This window comes from Micromys minutus (genome assembly GCF_963924665.1).
Source record: "Micromys minutus genome assembly, chromosome: 6".
Taxonomy (NCBI): domain Eukaryota; kingdom Metazoa; phylum Chordata; class Mammalia; order Rodentia; family Muridae; genus Micromys; species Micromys minutus.
This window is the reverse complement of record NC_137975.1, coordinates 45,630,782-45,651,659: the sequence shown is the minus strand read 5'-3', so window position 1 is coordinate 45,651,659 and position 20,878 is coordinate 45,630,782. Positions and strand designations below refer to the sequence as shown.

At 36.8% G+C, this 20,878-nt stretch overlaps 1 protein-coding gene across 1 annotated transcript in view; it reads left to right on the top strand.

Moving 5' to 3' along the window:
* PLXDC2 (plexin domain containing 2) overlaps positions 1–20,878 on the top strand; it is a 351,096-nt gene that overhangs the window by 281,727 nt on the left and 48,491 nt on the right. The window contains exons 8-9 of the mRNA XM_080917571.1: positions 1,566–1,661; positions 1,866–1,947. Coding sequence (XP_080773697.1) covers positions 1,566–1,661; positions 1,866–1,947 — 178 coding nt within the window. The remainder of the gene's footprint in view (positions 1–1,565; positions 1,662–1,865; positions 1,948–20,878) is intronic.

The window sequence follows — 20,878 nt, the reverse complement described above, 5'->3', positions numbered from 1 at the left end:
GCAAAACCTGTGTCTGTTCGAAGGACTGAGATTGTTAGTAAATGCAAGGATAGGGCAATACACCAAGATCACCACTGCTTTCTCTTGTGAATCGCTGCTCATAAGACAGAACAGAAGAAGAACAAGCCAGTCAATCCACAAGAGTGGATGTGCTGAGGGACAGGAGTGGCAGACTTTCTCTATGTATGAACTATGTTCCTACCCTGTTAGTGGTCAGACTTTCTCAAACCAACGGTTCAATGTTTTCACATTGAATCATATCACCATAGTATCTCCATCACTGGACTGTATTTTCTCTGGGTGTTGCTCTGTGAAAGTATCCTTTATTTTGTTTTCTAATTTGTAAAAGCCTTTCTTTGATAGGTATTATAGTAAATCTTTTTTAAAATTATAAGAAAAAAATTGAAGTAATAAACATTTGTTGTGGCTTATTTTCAGGAAGAGAGATGAGCTAAATACACTTCGGAAAACATGAAAGCTTCCAGGTTTTGCAGGGCCAAGCAGTGAATAAATCCCTAATGAGTTTTTTTTTTTTTTTTTTTTTTTTTTTTTTTTTTTTTTTTTTTTTTTTTTAACAGAGTCGTTTCTCAAATATGACAGAAGCAACCATTTGGAAATGGTCGTTGTCTGGCGGGTCACCAAACAAAATGATTCTCATTAATTCAGCCTTGTTAAATGCATCTCCTGCAAATTGTTGGTGACTGGACAGGCAATGGAACCACCATCCTCACTCATTACCACAAGCTGAGGTTTATAAAGTAGACTAGGAACGAAAAGTGTACTAATGTGCTAAAACTCAGCTAAATTGATTTTTCAAACTTGCCAAACTTTCCCATGTGTGCAAAACACTCAAGGAAAAAAAAATTAGGAACTCATTATACACAAACAAACACAAAAAGACCAGTTATGCCCCTTTTTTCAAAACTGAAAAACAAAAGAAGATGGTCTAATTCCATACATCAAGAAAACATCAAGAAATGGTTATTTCTTTCTAATGATCAAGAAAATTTATTCTTCAATTATTAGTGATTGAGGAGAATATATATGGTTTTTCCAATTATACAAAAAAGAAATTAATTTGGTTATTCTTCTTAAACGTTGTTTATGAACAAGATTTCATGAACAAGACAAGCTCTCCGGTGTGTGACATAATGAATACAAATGTCTATGTGTTCCCATCCAAGGCAGCTTCAAGTTAAAGTCTACTGAGGGAAAACCATAATAATTACTAAATTATACCCTATATCATGTACATGTATAGCCAAAAGTGTTTACATCAACGATGTGGAAAGTGCAGATTGATATTTATGATATTCCCCTGACTTAGGAAACCTCCACTTCACTGTACCACATGCACAATCTTAGAGGATGCTTAGAGGTTTTCATATTTTGAAAAATTTGACCCATGGGATCACAATGGCAAGATGACCCAGATTCCCCCTGGTTAGAGATGAAATGTCCTTTTCCCGCAACGGGTATCTTTTGTATGCTTTTTATTACAATGTTCTTGCTTATAGCTGGAGAAATATTCAAAGCTGATTCTCGTTCCCTTGTTATTTTTATAGATGTTCGAAGAAGGACAATATATGAGTATCACCGTGTAGAACTGCAAATGTCCAAAATTACCAACATTTCAGCTGTGGAGATGACTCCACTGCCCAGTAAGTCAACTTTAAAGAGTGAGAGGGGAAGAATATTCTTTGATCAGTTTAAGAAGTCGGTTTATAACGATTTTGTTCAGCATTCAATCCTGATGGTGATTGCCAACCATGAGGGTCCTGCACAGGGATGGGTGTGGAATTTAGCTTGAGGAGTCTTTCCCTTTCTCACCATCAGGGATGACTCTGCACTCTCTTGTTTCTTAGCATGTCTCCAGTTCAATGGCTGTGGCCCTTGTGTGTCCTCGCAGATTGGTTTCAACTGCAGTTGGTGTAGCAAACTTCAAAGGTAAAACAATAATGTGTAAATACCATATTCTGTTACCTTAGAAAGACTTGTTTCCTATAAACACTAAGTGATACATTTTTGGGGCATATAGATTCTGTATTGCCTCAGTGTGAGCATATGTGTGTACATATTGATATATATATATATATATATATATATGTATATATATATATTAGATATGAAAATATAGGCATAATTGGACAAATGTGCAAAACCAACGTGCTTGGAAAAGGAGATTTTAGTATATTATTTTGTTGAATGCTTAAAATGACTAAGAAACCCCATGATCTATAAGGACAGACCTGACGTTGATTTATAGTTCTTTACAAGGCTTAAAATACATCATGATATATATGCTAAGCCTTGGATGGATAATTTCATCCCTTATTCTACAGAAAGCATGGTATGAACTACGTTTTACATAACAGTGATATATTTCAGTAATCAAATACACATTCTTAAATTTTCCTATCAAGTAGCTGAAAGGTCATTAGTCAACATTACTGATGGTGGCTGAAGTTGACCTCACTTGGCCTTCCTTTGATTGAAATGTGTCTGTTGCTTTGACCTTGTACTTTAATTGACTTGAAACTTAAAATGCATAGTTTACTCCTGTCAAAAATATTTACTGTTTTTCTTTAGTGGTAAAAAAGATTGTTCAATCTCAGGGGTGTAAAGAAGCTGAAGAGTGTAAGATATATATGTCACTGGAAAGCAGATTGCTGCTCCTTGAAATAATGGATGGACATACTCCAAGCAAAAACTTGTATAAATTAGTGAAACTGAGCTGACTCAAGGAGAAATCAGCTCACTGGTTGGTTCTGTGAAAAGTGGAATGTGTTACTTCTCTGGAAGAACAAATGACTAGCATGAATATAAATTATAATACAAAGTATATTAGATTGGCTTGTGCAATATAGCTCTAGGCAGTTCCACTATGAATGTCTAATATTAGCGAGGCTGAGAGTGCAGCTTTTATGCGCACAGGGCTGAATGTCCCAGTAGTCCCAGTATGATACTGACGGCCTAGATAATTCTTAGAGAGCAGATGCCCATTGTTTATGATTGAAGGCAAAAGAAACTTGAGTTTTTTGGTAGCAACACCACAAAACCCAAAGACAAGCAGGTAAGCAACAGTAAGTGCATGTCTCATAGTTGATTCTAGATGCAACCGAATTGACCATTGAGGGTACCCTGGGAGCTGTGGCCATAGATTAATGCAGAAGACTGTTAAGAAGTAACTCTGTTCATGGAATCATTGGGCACATCATATATATCCAAGGTACTTGAAAAACAGTAATGAAAAATATAAATAGGATTCCTCCACTGAGATGGAGTTACAGCCTCCATCATTAAAAATCTATAAAATGTCATCTCTTCCCTCGAGCTGATGTTGCTCAGTGGCTTTCTACATAGATGACAAATGTTATATCTTCATTCACCTGGTGCAGCATTTCTGCCATGCTAAAGGCATTTAAAGGACATGTTAAATGTTAGTGAAGGGATAAAGATAGAATGTACAATTTTCATGACAATAGGAAACATTATTTTATTTTATTAATTTTATTTTTTTACACTCCAGTCGTTACCTCCTCCAGGTCTGCCCTTCCACATTTCCATATGTCAGTACTCCTCTCCTGTCTCCAAGAGAATGAACCCACTCCTCACCTTATCCCTATTCTTGCCAGGTCTCCCCACATCCTGGAGCCTCAGGTATCTCAAGGATTAGGTTCATCTTCTCTCACTATGTTCAGACCAGGCTGTCCTCTGCTGTCCATGTGTTAGGGGCCTCTGACCAGATGGTGTGTGCTGCCTGGTTGCTGGCCCAGTTTCTGAGAGATCTCAGGGGTCTGGGTTAGTTGAGACTGCTGGTCTTCCTATGGGATTTCTCTCCTCCTCAGCTTCTTCTAACCTTTCCATAATTTAGCCATAAATGTCCCTTATGGTTGGGTCCCTTGGTTGGGAGAATCTGCATCTGTCTTAGTTACCTGCTTGTTGTGCCTCTCAGAGGACAGCTATGCTAGGCTCCCATCTATAAGGACATCACTGCATCAGCAATAGTTTCAGGCCTTGCACCTCCACTTGAATTGAATCCTAGTTTGGGCCAGTCAGTGGACCTCCTATTTTGTGTGTGTGTGTGTGTGTGTGTGTGTGTGTGTGTGTGTGTGTATGTGTGTGTGTGTGTGTGTATGTGTGTGTGTGTGTGTCTTCTTCATTTTTGTCCATGTAGTTCATTTATACAGGACCAAGTCTGGGTCAGTATTTTTGACTATGGGATGGCAACCCCATCCCTCAACTTGATGCCTGTTATCTACTGGTGGTAAATTCTACAAGTTCCCCCTCCCCACTCTTGGACATTTCATTTTTAACTGGATAACTTTACACTAACCACTGCAGTATTGCAGCCAGAGCATTGTTTATGAGAACTTTGTTTTTTTTTTCAATTGAACATATACCAGCCATTTTATTTGAGAAATGAATTTCAAATAATGAAACGCCAAGCAGACAGTAAAAGATATTAAAGCAGATTTTAACTGAGTTATAAATGTAGAGTGATCAGAGCAACTGGAAATCAGAGATTGGTGCTTATGTGGATAGTTGCTTAGAGTTTGTAAAGATCACAGGCATATCAGAAATCATTCAAAATTTGTTTAGATACTGATTTCTGAAGCAAAAGACACTTAAAAGCAATTGAGTGAATGATACTGATCAACCATATTCATAGCTACTTCAACATCAAACCACCCTAAACCATTGCCATCTGTGTGAGGGTTGTTCGTATTTACCCATTTGTTCGTATATTTGCAGGTGTGTTAAAGGTAAAGACCATGTATAATATTGCCCTTTATATCCTTTGCCTGGAAATATGTTGATATTATATTATCTAATTAATATAGTATGCTTAGTTTCTGGATAATTAAATCATGTGTAGGCTTTTCTGGGACTCAAGGATATTCCAAGAGGAGTCTTTCTAGTCCTAAAGACAGAAGTTTTGTGGAAAACCAGGATAAGTTCATGACCATTATCAGCTATGATGAGTATTTTTTTTATATTTTATTTGAAATAGGATCTTACTCTTTAACATGTGGTAGCCTTGGACACCGCATCATTCTGCTGCAGGTTTGTACATAGTAGGACAGCAGACATATACCATTTTTGGATAATTAGAATATCTGCCTAAAGTAACATTTAAGTATTCAAAGTCTTAAATATACTGAATATTAACCACTTTAAAAGTATGCATTCTATTGAAATACATATCCTAACTTTGAAGAAATCAATTTTCAATCAAAGCAGACCCACGCATTGAAATCTGCTTCTACTGTTAGATTTTCCATTTTGTTGTGAGATTACTCAGTCAGACAGCATGGTAAAGAATTTACAGGTATTATATTTAAGAGTACAGTTTAGAAGAATATATTATCAGAGGAAGCCAAAGTGATTTGGCTAAGATACTTCTTCAGGATTTCCAACCTGGTAAGTGATAAGTCTAAACACTTAATTTTAATCTGTGTGACTTCAGCTTTGGGTCTTTCTAGCAAGCTAATTTCAAACCGATGCATCCTTGATGCTTTGAGAATATGGGAAGCCTTTTCAAAATGGCATACCCAAGATATAGGTAGGCGTCACGATCTGCCTGAGACCAGTGCATATTATTTACAGCATAGTAAATGTAATCCAGGTAGTGATTCATAGAATTCTTCAGACTGCTACCAACATGAGGATCTGTTTCTGAATGTTACTGTTTATTATTGTGTTGAATATGGAGCTCAGATTTCAAATATCAGATTCCGTTTTAATTTTGAGCAACTCAGTTATATACATTCCCGAAATTTGTCTCATTAATTGGTTTAACTATGGCTCATTGCCTTTTATTCACCTTAAGCCACCCACTGCATATTTACTAATTTCTCTATAGACCTGTAAGCGTCCAAACTCGACTATGCTGTCCAGCTTTATTTCTACAGACTTTGGTGCATTTATGAAAAAACAAAAATCCAAGGGACATTTAGATTAATAGGACAATCACCCTGATTGTTTAATCCCACCATTCTTTCTTGCTGTGCTCATTTAGCCTAGACTGATAATAAGCAACTAGTAATTACTCAACTCTCAAATTGAGCTTGCTAAAATAAGATTAATTGTTTTTTCTATTTCCATTAATTCCCACTTAGAGGGAGCAAAAGAATGAGACAAAATATATTCCACGGCTGGCCCAGTGTCCTAGAGGATTGCATTACAAGTATGCATAAGATCTGTATTTGAAAGAACTTAATGAAAACACTTAACCCATGTTTTTCAGGAGTAGGGGTGTTTATTTCCTCTCTGTAAATTGAGAACATTTGAATTATTCATTTTAATTTTAGTATGTATTATCACATCATACATTCACGAACAAAGTCTCTGGTCAAGTTATGATTCGAAATGATGTATTGAGTAGGAAAAATAGAGGGGAGGAGGGAAGGAGGAAGAGAAGAAGAGGAAGAGAGAGGGGGGAATGGAGAATGGGAAAAGAGAGATTCAGTTCACTACTAGAATCTATGTTTTGGTATAGGGAGATAGTTTTAGAGTAAATGCATGTAGAGTGAGTGGAATTAGTATTTTTGGGAGCTATAGTAAGAGAAACAAACAGGGCATAAAACATTTGAGAGCAGATACATAAAACATTTTAAGTAAAAGAGCTTTACTGAATTGATTTTTATTTAAATTTGAAAATTAGCCATATAAAATAATGGTTGCATTATCATCTTCATATACATATGGATCATTGTACTTTCCTCAAACTTATGCCCAATATCCAATTTTACACTTTTACTCCATGGGCTGATCACCTGTCTTCCCAAATAATTATATATATATATATATATATATATATATATATATATATATATATATATATATATGTTGGGGGTGGGGGTGGGGGTGTGTGGGGGTGTATTTTAAAACTAGATTCTGCAAGAGAGAGAACATACTTGTCTTTTATATTTTCTTTGTAACCTACTTCTGTCTCCTTTTCTTGTTTCACCTTCAAGAAGACATTGTCCAGATCAGTCATCCTCAACCAAAAGAGAACTATTAATAAAATATATTTTGACTTAAAATACTTGCTTATTTTACAGCATATCAGTTACTGTATTACCCCCATTTCTCCCTAAATAAAATTGTAAGAAATCACTATAATCAAGTATTGATCCAAGTCATAGTTCTTGTAGAGTTCAAAGTTTAATTTAGTAAGCTAGAAAGTAAATGAGTTAATCATTGAATATGTCTCAAATGGTGAAAAGCATTCCACTGGAATTGAAGAAGGTGGTAGTTGCTGGGACTGTTTGTCCAGGAAGGACTTGTAGAAAAAAATAACAGTAGACCTGTGCTTTGATGGAAGCCAACTGCAACAAGGTGAAAGCAAAATCTGCTTCAGATAGGATGACCTTGAAAGGGTGGGACTTGATGGTTAACAATAAGCAGCCCCACTGTAAGCTGGAGAGAAAGTGGACTTCTAAGAGATCAGGGCAGCTCGGAATACAGGGAGTCTTATTCTCAGGCTGACAGAAAACCTTTGAGTTTAAACACTTTAAGAGGAGTGATTTTGTTATATTTTACAAGTATAGCTCTGGAGGCTCAAAAATATTTTTTCTTGTCTGTCTGTGGAGTGATACATGGAAAGAATGTGTACTTCCTGAGATTTCTGGGGCTCGAACAATAGTATTCTTTGATGTCTTCAAAAAAGAAAGTTTAGGTTGCTCAAAATTTTATGATTTTCATTACATATCTCGTTGAAGATATGAAATATGGCTCTATAGTTTTAAAAGATTTTCTATTGATAGGAGCTATATATTTGATGATGTATCAGATACAGCAAAACATTTCAATGAACACCAATTATAGTATTTAATAGTAACCTTGGCTTGGACAACGTGGGCAGGAAAGAGAACTGATACCATATTTTTATTGGAAACATTGAAGAACCATGGCGTTTTAATGATGTATAGCCAAGGAGAATGTGTAAGTTGCTCATATGTCTAGAACGGTCCCAAGTTCAGTAGACACAGTACAGACTGAGACTGTGGTATATTCTCTATACAGTATATTTGCCTTTCTAGAACGTCAGTACATACCTGTCTATCCAGTTATATATCAGGAGAATAGCAAATTAAGGGAGCATTCCAGAACTTTTCAAAATTGTGAAAATAACCTTATCTCTGCTGGAACAAGGCCAAGTGGTGTGGCCTTGATGAAGCCAGACCAAATGTCCACATAGTGACACACACAATTAACAATAAGTACAGGACAAAATAATGTGTTGCCAAGATATATTTGGTTTCAACATTGCTTTAAATCTAAGTTGGTTTTCTAATCAATTATTCTATTTATTTATATTCCAGCTGTTGCCCCTCCCCTGTCCCCTCTTCTACAGTTCCTCATCCCATTTCCTCTCCTCCTTGCCTCTAAAAGGTGCTTCCTCACCCTGGACATTCCCCTTCCCTAAGTCGATTTTTATCAGGGTATTTTTATCACAAAACACTAGATTTTCTGGCACTCACCAATATTCCCACTTCATAATTCCCAACTTAGTAATAAACATCTTTTAAGAGCATGTGGAGTGTGGAGTTGTATTTAGGCTCCATATGAGACATGGCTTCACAAAGTGACAAACATGGGGAAAATATTTTTTAAATAGTGTTTTCTGAAGAAGTGCTTGACTTAAAAAAGAGGATGCTTCTGAAAGAAAAAAGAGAAAAACAAAAACAAAAAACCAACTTGTTTATAGTAAAAAAAAAAAAAAGTCATTAAAATAATTCGAACACAATAGGAGAAGAAGTCCTGGGTCCTGTGAGGCTCATTTCCCCAGTGTAGAAGAATGCCAGAGGGGTGAGGCAGGAGTAAGTGGTTGGGGTGGAAGGAGGAGGGCGAGGGGAGATAGGGGAGAGGGGCTAACATCTGAAATGTAAATACATAAAATATCCAATTAAACATTTTAAAAAATCATTAGAACACATGTTAATTCTGAATTTCATGCAATTATTGCTACTAAAGTGGCCATTCATTTTTCTAATGGAATCATTGTACTTGTTGAAATGCATTACAAGCATGGTAAAATATTTTGAGCACAGTACCTATAGGTACTAAATTGAATTTTTACTTTATTTTAGTCTAAACCCTTTTATAATAACGGGTTTTTAAAGACTCTTGGTGAATGGTTTCAGTGGGAGTTGGGTAGAAGAGAAATACAGAGGGATAACTGGAAAAAAGGGACTTTATTTTAAAGGTTGTTAATGCTGTGTGAGGGCAGGTAGTAAGGGGCAGTTTGGGGATAATTATATTTATTAATTATATAATCACAAAAAACGAGTTGTTAATGCTATTTACTGACACAGACAGGCAGCATCGTCAATGGGAGTTCTAAGGGGAGTTGAGACTCTAAACCCAGACAAGCCTGGCAGAGAATCTGAAGAGAGAAATGGGCTCTCTTTTCATTCTTTTCTGAAGATGAGAGGTGGTTCCCAGTTCAAGCCTGTGGCCATAGTTGGCAGGCAGGCAGAGAGGGAAAACAGCATGTGTGAAAACTCATTTCCCAGGCATGAGATCATGTCACCTGGAAGTCTCTTCCCTGGGCACAGTGTCGCCCCAGTGTGTCAATCAATATCTTTAAAAGAGAAGACGAGCAACAGCTAAAGTCTGACATTAGCTGGTTAAGGGAAGCACTTGAATAAAATGGGTGTTGAAGAGACTATTCCCAGTGTCCTGTGGTCTAGCCTGAGCCACCGTTGTGGTCCTGCACCATGAACCGATCCAACAGTTTCCATAGGAATGGTGTCTTTCATGAAAATATTCTTTGAAAACAGAGAAAATAATTAAACGGAAAAAAAATAAAAACCCACTTCTCAGTCTGGCGATAGGGTTTCTCTTTGGGGAATGAGGTTAGAAGTGTCCACAGAATATCATCTTTCCTTTCACTGTGTTTCATTAGGCAGAATTTGAACCTTTCCAGTATACATGGCATGCTAATTCAACAAGGAATAAAACAAACAGTCAAAGAAAGAGAAACAATTCCAACTGTATTAGGACTGTTGTTTGAAACACTCGAAAGTTTACTTGAGCAGAGTTAAACTGAATACATCTTCTGCGGGGATGATTTTTTGGTGTATTTGTTATGCATCTGTTGTGTTTATATATGAAATATATGTGATTCTTTTCCTCTCCTTTACATCAAAAAATGTGGTGCTGAAAAGTGTGTGCTTGTAGGTACCTAGGATACATTTTGCATTTTGGTTACTTCCTCTTTGGGCCTGTGACTCTCTGTCAAAATCAGGGAAGGGTACAAACACAGAGGAGAAGCCATTTTCTTTTTTCCTGGATTGTAAGTAAGTAGATGCCTGAGCAGCATCTGCTGATAATCAAATACAACCTGAAAGCACAAAGGTATCCTTCTACATCATGCTTGATTTTCCAATCAACAAACACTACAATTGCACTTTATCTGAGCACCCTTTGGCTCAGCAGAGAGAAAATCAGTAATGCTATTTAGTGTTACATGTGCTTACAACATATTTCTTCAAGAGTGCTCGATGATTTGAAGATTTTGTTTCTGTTCACCAACCATCGAGGCTACATTCCATGTGTTTATAATTGAGAAGGCTATACTTCAACAAATTCAATCCAACGAAGCGATAAGGAATATCTTAAAATAGAACCATCCAATGTTAAGTTTAATCCTATTCTGGTAGCTTGCTGGCATTAATAAAATAATGAGTTCCCCTGGAATAATTAAAAGTTATTTGTCTAAAAATGGAATTATGTATGCCCAGTTTTATAAAAAACAGTAGGTGCCAAACTGCTATGGGAATAGGAATGTAATACTTAAAGGACAAAGAAATAAACATTTTAAATGCAAAGTTCAAATGCTAAAAGCAACTGACACTAGATTGAAATGATAAGGAGCTAACTTTTGTAGTTCTAGAACCTTCTCTTAATGGTGTATATCTTCATACAATTACACAGCTGTTTGGCAAACCTACACTCCATTATAGGACACATGAAATTTGATGGTTAAAAACCGATGAGCATTCTTGTGTTCCCTCTCTGGAGCTTTCTAGAACAACGACGTGAGTCTGAAGATCCACGAGATTCATTTTATTTTCCCTCCTTTCTGGAAGGCTCCTTTTCCTTTTCCCACCACAGATTTGATTTCTCTTTTCTGCGACAATTCATGGTCAGGGGAGAACATTTTATGCTATCCATGAATCACATCCCGGGCCACAACAATTTCAGAAGATTGGCTCTCTTAAAAGTACACAGTTTATATTTCTAATGTGATGCCCCGTGGTCCCCCAGAGAAGACCTCGGTATTGCCCTGCACCCTGGTCAAATTAATCTTCTCTTCTGCACTACAGTAGTGTGCGGATTTATTACTGTTCAGAGTTTCTTCTGCTGCTGCTTCTGCTGTGAAACTGCAGAGAATACAGGAGGACTGTCTGAGGGTGCAGATGCCACACACATCAGGATTTCACAGGCACTTACAATAATTACGTTTTGTGTCATGTATATTCTGTATCATACGCTTCCTGAAAACCTTTCCTGCTGCTAAAGTCTATCAGATTGTCCTGTTAATCTTCACTCTTCTGTGAAAAGGTGTTAGGACCTTGTTTCATAAATTAAATAAATGATATTAAGGACTTTGAATGTAGGTCACAAAAACGTCATAGATAGGGCAAGATGGGTTTTTTTTAAATAAGATATAGGTAAACATTTGTGGAGATGAAAATGCATAGAAGTTACACTTGAAATTTCAGCATGTAAGTAGTTCACAAGTGTGTGCATAAGCTAGACAGCCAATCTGAAAGTTGGGACTAAGCTCACATGTAGCCTTTCTAGAATGTGCTGTTACGCCACTGACACTAATCACCATCGAAAACTTATTGGTATAATTACAAAGTTTTGAAGAACACAGAATTTATGTTGTAACCAGTTTGAACTATGTTCATGCAGAATGTACTGTTGACAAGGTAAGAGTTTTTGTGAAAATAATAGTCACAAATGAAAGAAAGTAATAAAAATAGCGCATAAATTTTCATGGAAATAAACACAAGACTTGGAGATAATCAATTCAAAGCATGTGCATCAAAAGGTGTATGTGAACCTCATTGTGTGGGGAGAATTATAGCCAGTGTGAATCATCAGGACACTACTGTCTTCATCTCATAAGCTGAAGCATGTAGTATGTGCAAAGAGACAGTATTTGGGGCACTGAAAGTACCATATCCACTTCAGTATTTACTGCATAATCATGAACCTGAATTACCCCAAATCAGAAGAGGATCAAGAATATGTGTACATTTGGAGATAGCTTTCCCACAGGAAATTCTGTTCACGAAGATTTTTGAATTGAGAGTAGCCTTTGCACTTAAGAGAACACTGCACTGTATGAAGGAATAGCATCAAAACTGTCTCTGCCCCACACAAAGAGCCTACCTGAGACTTGTTGTCTCCCCTTCTGGTCATGTTCTTTCTCCCTTAGACCTGGAATATTTTCCCAATAAGTGATGTAGTCATCTTACAAAATGACATTTTGATGGTCTTCCACTACTAGATGTTGTCTAAGTTGGCCATGTTTGGTACCCTGTAATGTTGCAAAATATTTCTCTTCCATAATGGAATTCCTACGAGAGACTCTGTGGGCTCTAGATAAATTGCTTTCTGACCCTTTATGAAGAGCAGTTTGCAAAGAAATGAAGGATGTGTACTGTATAATCAGTGTGTTGGCTAATAAGTAGAAGATGTATTCAGACCAAATGTGGAAACAAATATTGAGTCAGGTTGTGAAGGGCTTGATGAAGTATGCAGTGGTGCTCTATAAAGAAGGCCACTGAGGGAAAAGCAATCCTCAGAGAGTGTGGGGAAGGTGGGGAAGAGAAACCAAGAGAGTGTGTGTGACATGTGTGAAAGAGATAACTGTCCAGAAGAGAGTTTGGGTTAGAGGAGTGCAAATAACAAAGTGTTATAGAATGCCATCATGAAGCTAAGGGTAGTGTGTGTTAGTGTGCTAGCCTAAGCTACAATAAAAAGCTAAAGAAAATGTGCCCAGATATGAATGCTAATGTCTACACACTATGACACTATTTTATGTAGTGGAAAATTGCTTCACATTTGAATTCTTAAAAACTATCCTTTTTGCTGTTATTAATAATATAGAACTTTGGTAAATATGAGCTGCATGAAAATGAAGTGGAATTAGCATTTAATAATTTGATACATGCCCAACAAGTGTGATGGAAATCAAAGTAGGCAGTATGGAAGAACACACTCTTCTATGACCAAACTTATACATAAAACTGGAAGGAATTTAGTACTGTGTTGAGGACCATCTATCTGCTAAGAATCTGTGTCTTGAATGCACAAAATAAGCTTCCTATATTTTAGGTGAGTCTGCCAATGGAATGAAGAGATCAGGACAAAATTGTTAAAAGAAAAGCAAACATTCTATAATTTCCTATATAGTATACTACTGTATAATACTGTGTAGTTTACTACTCTTTCTGTAATACTAGTAGAATTGCACATTGAGGATCTTAGGAAACAACTAGGGGTAAAATGTGTGCTGTGCTCCATGAGGTGCACAGTGAAGATCCCTATATCTATGTAAATGTGGGCAGGTGTAGCATCCTTCCTGTCTACCTAGGCCTGGAGGCAGAGGCAGGGGCAGGGGCAGGGGCAGAGGCAGAGAATCTCTGGAGCAAGTTCTCTAGGTAGGTTTTCAAACTTCAAATTCTGGACTCAGCAAGGGTTCCTGCCTCAGAAAATAAAGTAGAGTGACCAAGCAAGGCAACAGACATCAATTTTGGACCCTCATGGGTACTTACACACAAATAAGCTAACACACATGGAAGCATAAATACACACACCTATGCACACAATGCATACATGTACAAAATACAAATAAAGAAAAATTATACATCCTTACTTTGCAGCAAGAGATCAAACTCAAGAGCTTGTACATGCTGAGCTTGCATTCTTCTACTGAGGGACGCCTGATGTCTCACCATCTTACTTTGTAAGCATTAAAAGTGCAACTTGGAATCCAAGAGAAAATTTGATTTTATATACATATATATGAACAGAAAGGAGGCACACCATAATATCTAATATTGTGTATCTAAATGTGATTCTAAGTTCTCAGACATGATCGTTTTAAATTAGGGGACAACCCTGGTAACACTTCAGCAATTTCTATTAAGTCTTTAAAAAATGTGTCCATAAAATTTAACGTGTTTATTCTTAGAATAATATTTATTTAAAACTTTGAAGTTGAGATTGTTAGCCCTTTTATTACAAATGTGGGTGGGGGGGAAGAAATTGATCCAAATAAATTACTGATAATGAACAAAAATTAATATTTGTATATTGAAAGGTTAGTGTAATAGAATGCTGACTATGATATATATTTATAAAAAGGTATTTCAACTTAACAGGAATATTAGAAAAGGTATCTCAGATAATAGTCTCTTAAAGCATATAAAATTGAAGTTCTAAAGAAGCTCTTTCCATAAATATCTATTAGTTCATAAATATCTCTAGTATTGTATTTTTTTATTATTATCATTAGTAGTAGTAGTAGTAGTAGCAGTGTGTGCATGTGAGACGGAGATGGATGGAGGGAGGAAGGGAGAGAGAGAAAGAGAGAGAGAGAGAGGAGTAGATGTCACAGGACACCCTTCAGGAGTCTGCTCTCCTTCCACCCTGGATATCCGAGTTGGACTTAGATCATATGTCAGGCTTTAGAAACAAGTGTCTTTGTCCATGGAGGCACCTCACCAAGGCAAAATTTTCTAATTTTTAATGATTATAATTTATATAGTTATGATTATTTGCTATTACATAGAGCAACTGTGAGGAACACACACACACACACACACACACACACACAAAAATCCATTGCTTTCTCTTGTTCCCCGACTGATAACGTAAAGCACATGAGCTCATATTGCTTGCCCAAATGATTTAACGATGCTATAAAGTATAAAGATAAAGAGCCTGCATTAATTAATAATCAAAGTGTCCAAGAGAATCAACAACATGGTGACCAAGCTCATTCTCCTTATGGAGGAGGCACACTTAGAAAGTGAATTCCAGACACAAGTAGATTGTCTGGAGAACAGCCTGGTGGAGGCTCAGAGCCAAGCCTTCTCGCCTTAACTGCCTGTATTAGCTTCCAACTACTGAAGTCTCTGACAAAATATAACCTGAACTCTGGCACGGGGAGAAAGTCAGTGATAAATTCATGCTCTTCTGGTAAAACCCCTTCCATAGCCACACAGTTCTTTCTAAAGATCATGTCTGAAGATCCAAGCCTGCTAAAATTCCTAGTGCTCTGTCCTCCAGCAATGGAAGGGTCTGTAGAGGACAATAACATCTGTTCTCTGGCTGGGAAAAGGGAGGTGGTTTCTAGTATCCTTCAGTAGTCTTCGCCTGTATTGTTTATGGATCTAAATGGATTCTGAGAATAGGAACATACCACTCGCATCCATTTTTCTATTTCAACATTCCAAGAAAAATTATGAGACTTTCCTTATCATAAAGTAATAAACTAGGATGGATTTTACCCATTTGAGGAAGGAGAATTTGAGAGTGAGTTGATGCGCACAATGTTGGTGCTCCCGTCGGAGGTAGACAGGCTGATAACACGTAATTGCAGAGTCAAAATTTATAGGAAAGAATAGTGTTTTATTGGGCACAGAAAAGCTATTCTTTCCAGGTTTTATTTTCCTTTTTCAGAGCCACAGACATGGCGCACGGCATTCTTAGTTCCTCTCCGTGCACTCAGGGTGATGTGAAACTTACCATGGGACACTGGGATGGAAATCAGGAGCGGTTAAGAAGGAGTGTCCAAATAGCATCCTGAGACTTCCAGAGGTAGTCTGTGTCCCTCAGTGTCCTACAGCCTGGGGGTTCTAAACTGTTTCCTGTCTTAAAAGACTCGGTACTTCTTTCTTTTCGATCAAAACAGCAAAGTTGGTCCTAGCAAGGAGATTTTCAATTCCAAAGCAATGTGCTCACCCAAGAGTGAGGATTTCTTCTCTCAGTTCTGTTAGGTTGACTTTTTCAATGAAGGAAGCCTCGTTCTTAGTCAGGCCTTGCATTGCATCGTGTGGCTTTCCTTTTACTGGCACTTTTACAGCGTCTTTCACAGGCCTATTTAAAGGAGGGTAAAGGAAGTAACTAACATTATAGTAAGCCTACTATGGGAAGCAATGTAGTGTTGCACCTTCATTGTCTCGCTTATTCCTCATAATCTTCCAGCAAAGACAGATTATAGAGTCTCCGTTTTCACAGAAGTGCACCTCTGTTTTTAACTGTGTTAATGATCAGCATTCACTGTAATGTGCAAAGCAAAACACCGATCCCAGGCTCACAAAGAAGTTTTAAGATTCATCCGAGCAAGTGTCAGTGACCTCCACTAATTACATCCCTTCTCCCTGGTAGTCAAACAAAATGAGGCAGCCCCACTCGCACTGCATGTAAAATCGATCATTATTAACTCATGGCCTCTTAGCTCAAAAGGCTTTCAATACTCGATACTGGAAGGGTAAACTATTCAACACTGGATATTTTCTGTATCAATACTAATAAAATATTTTTATCTTGGTATCCTATGTTAATAGAAGGCTTTGTCTAATAGGATAGTCTATACTGTATTTTTTTTCCAGCTATGCTAACATGCTACTACCAAGCAGAATTCTATGCATTGTGTATTTAGTAATTACGAATAGTTTATAATTCATAAAATTTATAATCATCCATCCTCAAGGCTACATAAGTGCTAGCTTTAGTTGGGTATACTACAATAATGAATATATTCTTTCCTTTCGGAAGTAGAAATATTATTTGGGATGGGAAGAGAATTCACCCAATAAGGTGCTCTTTGGCAATCATTGAGACCTGAGTTTAACTCCACAAACACACAATGAAGCGGCATGCATGCTGGCACACCGCTGTCATCCTAGGGCTAAGAGGGCATAGACAGGTGAATCGCTGGGGCTCCCTGACCTAGCCAGACTATCCTTTTTGACAAGTTCTAGGCTACTGAGAATCCATGTCTCAAAAACCAAAACACACAGATCCAGAGGAACAATATCTAAGGTTGTCCTTTGACATTTACTCCTATGTTCACACCCATAGAAACACATGTAACTATTATGTAACAACTTATGTATATGTAGTTTGAAGAAATGTAATAAAACTTTTAAATGAGATAAAATTGTTTCTCAATAAATACACTTCAGCTTCTGATTATCACTAAACCATGAAAAGCTAAAAAAGTTCCTCCCCAATTGAAAATATTTAATAATTAAAGTTTTGAATTGCTAAAACACCTTCCCAGAATCTGCTTACTTGAATATTCATATTTTAGATAAATTACCAAAAATTATTTTTCTTCATAAGATTGAAATAACTGACTTAATTTTGAATGGTAATTGCACCTAGTAAACGCCAATTTTATGTTCATATTTCTAATTTAAAAATTCTCATAAGTTAATAAAATTCCTGTCCTCTAGTTGTATGCTGTGACCCTGAATGTGTGCTGGAGTGGAGTGAAGGATATTCTGTGATCAAGAAGCATTCTTCCTGGAAGAAAAATTTGAGCATTCTTATAGAAGATGAGAGTAGTGTATGGTGGTACTTCAGAGCAGAATGGAAACAATCTAGGTGGTCCAGATGCTAGAGACAGCTGCTCAGAGGGAAGTGTATGAAAGAGAAGGCACAACATCAGTGAAAACATACTCTGTTGTTTTGGATGAGTGTTTTACAGTTTTAATTCTCATCTAAGTTTCAACATACACCTTCCCGCAATAACAGCAACTCTTATCCCTGGAGATGGCTGTATTGACAGCTGCTGCCAATGGCCTTAATTGCTTGGTCTCATTTGGTAATAGATATTAATTCTTGGAATCAAAAGTAGAAATATATTCAACTTTTATGTCAGTACTATGTAGCCTATACGTCATATGAGACTTAAAAGGTAGAGCGTACTTCTGAACTTTTAATCCTCACAGATGCTTAAGGTGGTTTCTGACTCTGTGTGTGTGTGTCTGTGTGTGTATATACAATTATGTATGTGTGACAGGTGGGTAGGTATTGCTACACATGGGTGCATATGCAAATGGAAGGCAGAGGACAATTTTAATGTGCTTTGTTTGAAGCAGGGTCTTGTGATGGCCTGAAATGCTGCCAAATGGCTTATACTAGCTGGCCAGAGAGTACAGAAATTCACCCTTCTCCACATTTTGAGCCACTATGGCTGAAACTGCAAGCACGTGCTTCCACACCGAACATTCACATGGGTTCTGGGAAGTCAACTCAAGTCACACGTCTATGAGCTAGGTGTTGTAATGACTTACATGCTTTCCCATTCCTTACTTTAACTTCGTGTTTGTTAAATCATAACTTAACACAGTACATGCTTTTCCTGTCCCGGGAGGATTTCTTCTAATTGCTCAATAATTATTCTTAATCTGGTGGAGCTGTGTTTTTGTTTGATTTAACAATCAAACATTTTAAAAGAGCTTATTTATTTTATGCATATGAGGTGCTGTCTTCAGACACACCAGAAGAGGGCATCAGATCACATTATGGATGTTTGTGAGTTTTGCTGGGATTTGAACTCAGGACCTTGGGAAGAGCAGTCAGAATTCTTAACCACTGAGTCACCTCTCCAACCCCAACAGTCTAGCTTTGAGTTGATATATATTAGTTTGTTAGAAGACCCCAAGGCATGAAGCAGTCAATGACTGAGTGAGCCAAGTATTGACTTTCTTGGATTCTATTTTCTCCTTACCTTTATAAATCAGGATCAATTTACATAGTTTGACAGTGCTGAAGGTTGTTTTTTACCAAAAAAAAAAAAAATCAATTTTCCAAATAATGGAAAGTATTAGCTATGGGTTATTCATAAATTATTTATTTATTAGCATTGAATTTTTATACTTTAGTTGCTAAAAATCAAATCCAACAAAAAAACTAAAATTAAGCATGGTCAAATAATAGTTTTATCACCTGACTACAAATATTGTTTTCTATAAGCCATTTGATTGATGTGAAAGGCACAGTGGTTTATGTGTGCAATCGCAGCAAGTGGGAAAGTGCTTGGAAACTGCTCTCAAAGAAGGAAAGAGAGGAAGAATGTAAATTAATACATTGCGCTGGTACTGAAGATCATTTGTTATCTTCAAAGGTGGGGGGAAGTTTTAAGCGAAAGGACAACATGTTTTTTGCTAAGTAAAAATTATTATCCAACTGAAGGAGACTACTCATTAAATGTACCAAATAAGTATTATTTTCCAACATAAAATATACTGTTGTAGCCTCCGTGACATAATTAAAATAGAAAATAAGCCAAGACTATGAGACCCAAAACTATGACATTTCTAATTAATCTACTGTGAAAAACATATGAACAAGAGATATAGTTATTAGAGAGAGACAGAGAAACAAGTTGTAATTTGTAAGTAAAGGACCCGTTTAATTTTTATTGGATATTCTCTGTATTAAGATTTCAAATGTTACCCCTTTCCCTCGACTCTTATGCCCCTCACAAAGGACTCATTTATAAAACAATTACACAAATCACTAGCTCTCTACATCAAAAATAGTCATTGAGACAATGCAACCCTAAAACCTAAATAGAAGCAAAACTAGACAAAATAGTCCCTGAAAAACTTAATGTGTAGAATTACATAAAGGAACACTAGACCTTTGGTGAGGTTCTTATGATAGCCCCAGAATACTGTAATGTCTGAAAAGCTAGAATATATTAGGACTTTAATTATTTCCACATCAATGCTGTCAAATGCACATGAAGGCTAATATTTGGAACATCAAACTGTGGTTATAAAAATCACACTAAGAAAGAAATGAAGCCATCCGAGATAAGCATTCAAAATAAGATCCCGTATTAGAAATGTGAGCACTTGACAAGCTCCATTCACGATTCTTGGAATATGTCTCTTTTTTCTAAAATACTCATCTCAGCTATTAACAACAATGACTACATGAAGTTCTTAGTCAAATGGATGAAATAACATCCTGCTTGAGGCAGTCACCAAAAAACAAACAAACAAACAAAAGACCACCCATGGTTAATACTCACTGATAAATGGATATTAGCTCAAAGGCTTGGAATACCTAGGATAGCATTCACAGACCACATGAAGCTCAAGAAGAATAATGACTGAAGTGCAGGGGGGGAGAGGGGAGAGAGGGAGGGAGAGAGGGGGGAGAGAGGAGAGAGAGTACTTTGGGAAAGGAAGAAGAAGTGAGAGGAATAGAGGAGCTGAGTATGACCACAGCCCAATAAGCACATGTACGGAAGTGTAACACAGCAGATGCTATACAATTAACAAATGCATCTTAAAAAATAAGCCACATTCTTATATAGCATACTATAGGTTCTCATATATCAATGTGGATTTTCAAAATGGATCCTGTAGCATTGTCTGCCTCCTAGCTTGCTAACAGACTCACCGTCATTCTGTCTTTCCCAAAGATAGGTGCTTCCGCCTCACTCATGTAGAGTTAAGGAGATGCTTTGGAGATGAAAAATTTAATAACCACACCTGAACCAATTAAGTACAATCTTCACCCCGTAGTGAAAATTGCATATCACTCATTTGACTAAACTTTATTAAATGATATTGATGATGAAGATCAACATTTTAAATTTTCAGATCTACTTTCCAAATTTAAACACCTAAGATTTCAAAAGAATAATATCACTTCTCTCTTAACCCACTATTCTATGTCTTAAGTACCTTACCATATGAGAGTTAATATTAGAAACAAAAATCACTTCAGTTTACCAAGACATATAAAATACTTTAGCTTCTGTTATTCCGTGCATTAATAATTGATTTCCATCAATGTTATAGACTCCTGTGGC